The sequence below is a fragment of the Poecilia reticulata genome, linkage group LG8 (genome assembly GCF_000633615.1).
Source record: "Poecilia reticulata strain Guanapo linkage group LG8, Guppy_female_1.0+MT, whole genome shotgun sequence".
Taxonomy (NCBI): Eukaryota; Metazoa; Chordata; class Actinopteri; order Cyprinodontiformes; family Poeciliidae; genus Poecilia; species Poecilia reticulata.
In genome coordinates, this window is record NC_024338.1 from 27,423,251 (window position 1) to 27,428,434 (window position 5,184).

General features: G+C 42.7%; 1 protein-coding gene across 1 annotated transcript in view; it reads right to left on the reverse strand.

Annotated features, from left to right (window-relative positions):
* Positions 1-2,759, reverse strand: part of LOC103469458 (nuclear receptor subfamily 1 group D member 1-like) — an 11,270-nt gene extending 8,511 nt beyond the window's left edge. The window contains exon 1 of the mRNA XM_008417147.2: positions 2,349-2,759. Coding sequence (XP_008415369.1) covers positions 2,349-2,433 — 85 coding nt within the window. The 5' untranslated portion in view covers positions 2,434-2,759. The remainder of the gene's footprint in view (positions 1-2,348) is intronic.
* Between the last annotated feature and the right edge of the window lie 2,425 nt (positions 2,760-5,184).

Here is a 5,184-nt window from a genome sequence, read left to right on the forward strand (position 1 = left end):
CCCCGCCCCCAGCTCTCACGTTCCACTGACAGGAAGTCCCGCCCCCAGCCCTCGCGTTCCACTGACAGGAAGTCCCGCCCCAAGCCCTCACGTTCCACTGACAGGAAGTCCCGCCCCCAGCCCTCGCGTTCCACTGACAGGAAGTCCCGCCCCCAGCCCTCACGTTCCACTGACAGGAAGTCCCGCCCCCAGCCCTCACGTTCCACTGACAGGAAGTCCCGCCCCCTCTCAGCCTGTAGCCAGCCGAGGTTTTTCCTGTTTCTCTGCTGGTCTAGTCTGTCTTTCTCTGGTTTGAATATATATTTACATTAGATCACTTTTAACCAAAAACAATAAAAGATTTCAATCCTTATTTAGGAATAAACTTCATACAGTAAGGAAAATCCAAGAAAGATGTTCCAGTAAAGGAAACATGTAATAAAGTTCTTCTGTCTCTGAGGTCACGTGTGTCTGATAAATGACCTGGACGTGTTTCACCCTGAAGGTCTGCAGCGTCAGAACAGCTGCAGCTCATTGGCTCCTTCCTTTTCCTGGGAAAGCAAAACTCTCCGTCCTGATTGGTTGGGAAATGTGACTCTGATCTGACTGGTCAGTGGACATACCTGACAACAGCTGACCTGCAGGAAAGCCCCTGCTCAGGCAACACATGCTGCCCATGAGCAAACATCACAGAGAACTACAACTCCCAGAATGCTTCACCACCAAACAGCCAATCAGGGAGCAAAACAGGGCTTCATCATTATGGACAGAAACCTGAAGCGCCTCTGACCTGCATCGGTTTAAGAGACAGACGGTAACCATGGAGATGGCTCCGGCTGCAGCAGAGACTTATGGGTAACGTAGTCAGTGATACGTTGGCTGTCAGAGAAGCTGGACCAGGGTGTCAAAAGTATTCGCAGGTTAAAAATAACACAAAGTCAAGCATGAAAAGTCTTTTTTTCTAATCCAGCAAAAAGATTATTAATTATTAATTGTAAATCTAAAACTTAAAAGGGAATGTTGCAGATTTCTATATTAACAGAAAAGCATCTGGGTTTCCTTCAAACTGGCTGCTTTTTTTAGCCAAACTTTAAAAACTCAACGAAAGCTGCGAGGCTCTGCTTATTGCTAAACTTAACATTCTCCTGTAAGAAAATGATGTGAAAATAATGTTAGTCTGACTACTAATGAAACGCCTCCACCTGCGAGATGCAGCTGGGGGCCACACACAATCACCCCGCGGGCCCCAGTGGGCCCCGAGCCACCCTTTAGACACCCCGAGCGAGACATTTCTGTTTGGACCGAGTCAAATGATTCACGTCATCAAAACACCAAGCGAGGCAAACGATCCAAACTTCTGGGACGAATCCTCAGATTTTATCTGTAGTCAGACCAACACAGGGGTCACCAGAGGTCAATGAGCAGGCCTGATCAGTCACTGATCAATCACTGATCAGTCACTGATCAATCTGCTATCAGGAAGCAGAGAACCAGCTTCCTGTCATGTTTCACACATCTTCACCCAGATTATCCTGGAATTAGCGTTAGCATAATCTGGAGACATCTTCCCAGAATTCCTTCAATGCTTCTGAAATCCGGGAAGCAGGATGATTAGGTGTGTGTGTGTGTGTGTGTGTGTGTGTGTGTGTGTGTGTGTGTGTGTGATAATGCTTCCTGCTGCAGGTGAGTCACTGACTGGACCTCCTGACTGCAGTCACGTCTGACAGGATTCAACTTCCGGTCCCGATCAGGACAAAACTCCTGCGTCCGGGCATCTACCAGCACGTCTCACCTGTTCTGTTTGCTACCTGGTTACTGATCAGCTGATCGCCTGCTGCTCCAGGGGGCGGGGCTAGAGCAGGAGGGGCGTGTTGCGCAATGAGCTCAGAGCCCGCAGCAGCCAATCAGAGGCCGTGCTGCTCCGTGAAAACAAAGCGCACATGGCTGACTGCGCCGCTCCATGTGAACTCAGTCCACCAGAAACCGAAAGACCTGCGGTCATCCAGACCTACTTCCCGTAAACACGAGCGCATTCACGGTGACGGTCCTCGTGACAGACTGGCCGACATGTGCGCGAGAGGTCCGAAAGAGAGCGGGGTCCAAGGCCCGGCTGATGGGCACGGCCCCTCCGTGTGGCTAATGTTCCCTACAGCAGAACCGGACTCCTGCTACGTTCTGGCCGTTTTTACGCGAACTCCCCGCAGCGCAGCCGCAGTGACCTCCTCTGCTCCACTCCGAGCCCCGCACCAACCATCACGCACGCGCCGACACATCGGCAGCTCAACAATTCCCATTAAACACCGTGCACGCGCGCCGTGCCCGACTCTAACCCCGCAGACCAGGATCCAGGACGCAGAGACGTTATTTACCTGAGTTGTTGTTGTTCGAGTCCATGTCGGTGGTCGTCAAGCCGAGCTGCGGTCCAGTCACGCACACTTGCCGCCGCGTCAACATGCGGGAGCAGCTAAGGAGCAGGAATCCCGCAGGAAGAGTGCGGTTCTGCCGTTGTTCTGGTTCTGTGTCTGGCGCAGCTGCTGCTCGCGCTTCAAACTGCGCGCAGACCCATCATCATCATCATCATCATCATCATCATCATGTTCCGGGACGCTGCTGCCGCACGCGGCAGAAAACGGGACCACGTGACTAGGGAGAGCCTCGTGCCCCAGTGACACACTTTCCCGCCCCTCCTCCTTGCACGTGAGCGGAAGCGGACTGTTCCTCTGGGCAGGCAGAGTGGGATTGTGGGAAGTGTAGTTTGTTTCTTTCATTTCATTTTCATTTATTTATTTATTTCGAACAGACATTAAAAACAGTAAAAAAAGAACAAGAAAACAAAATAGAATGAGACAAACTTAAGAAATAAAATGTAAAACAAATTATTTTGCCCATCTGACATGCAATTTTATATTTTCTGTTCGAAAAGGAGCAGGTAGAAAATACATCTTATAATATCCTGCCCCTTTCATACTTGTCGATGTATTATCAATTAACTTTCAGAACATCAACAAGAGACAACTTGTTTCCATTTTTCATTATGTTTAACTATGTACAATTATKTTAAGTACTATTTATATAATCATTTACATTATAAACTATTAACATGTTATATCGCATATTTTGAAATGAGTTCTGCTTTAATCAATTTTTTAAAYTGGTTTACATTTGTAATTTTTTTAATCTCATCATTCAATCCATTCCACACATTTACTCCACACACAGATAAACAAAAACTCTTCCTGGTTGTTCTAATATGTTGTTTTTTAAAATACCCTTCACCTCTTAAATCATAACCACCCTCTCTGTCACCAAACATTTCCTGTATATTGTGTGGAAGTTTTTTATTTCGGACCTTAAACATGAGGTGGGTCTTTCTCATTAATGCAGCGGGTTCTGGTTCTGCTGAACCTCCTGGATTTCTCAGGTTTTAGCTACAACATATTTTTATCGTAATTAAACAGAACTTGTTTTTTTAATTGTTCATTTTTTGTTTTTACATTTCATAATTTTACTCTTTCAGATCATAATTTTTATTTTTCCCTTTTGCTTGATATCCTTTCAGTTAGCTGTTCCCGTTTAGCGTTAGTAGCTATAATGCTAACGCTAAATTAGTCTGTAATATGACAGAAACTTACAGAGCCGTACCCCTTTCATTGTTTCAAATCAATCATGATCAATACAATTTGTCATATTAGACAAAAATTAGTGGAAAAAAGATTTAGTTTCAAAGTGAAACCTGATTTCCACAAAATATCAATCATTAAATAAAAGTATTAAACATAAAATAAGTGACCCCTTCCAGGTGCTCTGGGCTGCTCATCTGGACTTTGCAGTTTTCCTCCATTTATCCTCTCAGGTTGGTGGGGATCAGCCATGAACAGCTCTGGGCTTTAATTAGGCCACTCCAGAACCTCAAACCCTCTGTGTAGCTGTAGCTACAGATGTAGCTGTAGCTACAGTCTCAATGGATAGTAAAAGTTCTCTGAAGCCACAGTCCTGTTCCTTTCATTCACCTCTGAGCTTTACAAGATTCTAGTGTCTCCTGCTAGATGCAACCCCACAGCATGATACTGCCACCACTATGTCTGGACCTTCCACAATGACTCTCAATAAAAACAAGTAAATGAATCAATAATGTTTTTTATATTGGTATAAGAAACGTGGGTTTTGGCATGATTTCTGTTGTTTTTAAATTTGCTCTGAACTTCCAGAATTAAATGACATTAAAACAAAAAGAAAAAAAACAATTTGCAGGTTAAAGTCTGAAATCTTATCCGTGAGATTTAAGATCCTGCTCACATTTGTCGGTCGTTAACTACTTATGCTATCTTCAACTAATTGTGCTAATTCATATATCAAAATCTTCTTCTGGAGATTTCTGCTATGACTTTTGCTAAACTTCACTATTGTACTTTTTAAAATAATTTAACTTTTGTGCATTTTTTTTGCCCCATTGAAATACATGGTGGAATTCACTAACTGATGTCAGTACACTATACTAACTGCTGTTTTTGAGCTTTTAATGCTTTTTTACAAACAAAATAATGCTGTTCAGACATATTTCACTGTGGAGAAATAATTTATGCTTTAAATGTAGCCACATGTGTCTATTTTATGGAATTATTGCTATCATTGCTCCAGCTCTTTCTGTTTTCTGTCAAACTCCTCTGGAGTACAGACATGTCACACCTCCTCCTATTCCTTCAATGTATTTCTCTGCTGTGCTCAGTTTCTACCTGTGTCAGTTTCTGCTTGTCTACCTGTCTGTGCACACCTTCTGCTTTACTGGTTTTACTGTCTAAAAAGGTCTTTTGCAATTCAATTTACCAATTCATATATCAAAATATTCTGATTTTTGTACTATTTTTTGCTTTTTGCTATGATTTCTTTTCAACTCTTTCAGGTTTGTACTAATTTCTGCTCTTCTAATTTATGCTTTTTGCAAAGTTTTCCTTTTCAGCGTTTTCAAATATTTCAGAGTTTATACTTATTTCAGCTTTTGTTAATCTATACTATATCTTTTGTCGTATGTTACTATTGTACTTTTCAAATATTTAAGGTTTTATACAAATATTCTGTTTGTCTACCTTTCTGTATATAACAGATACATACTTACATACATACATACATACATACATACATACATACATACATACATACATACATACATACATACATACATACATACATACATACATACATACATAC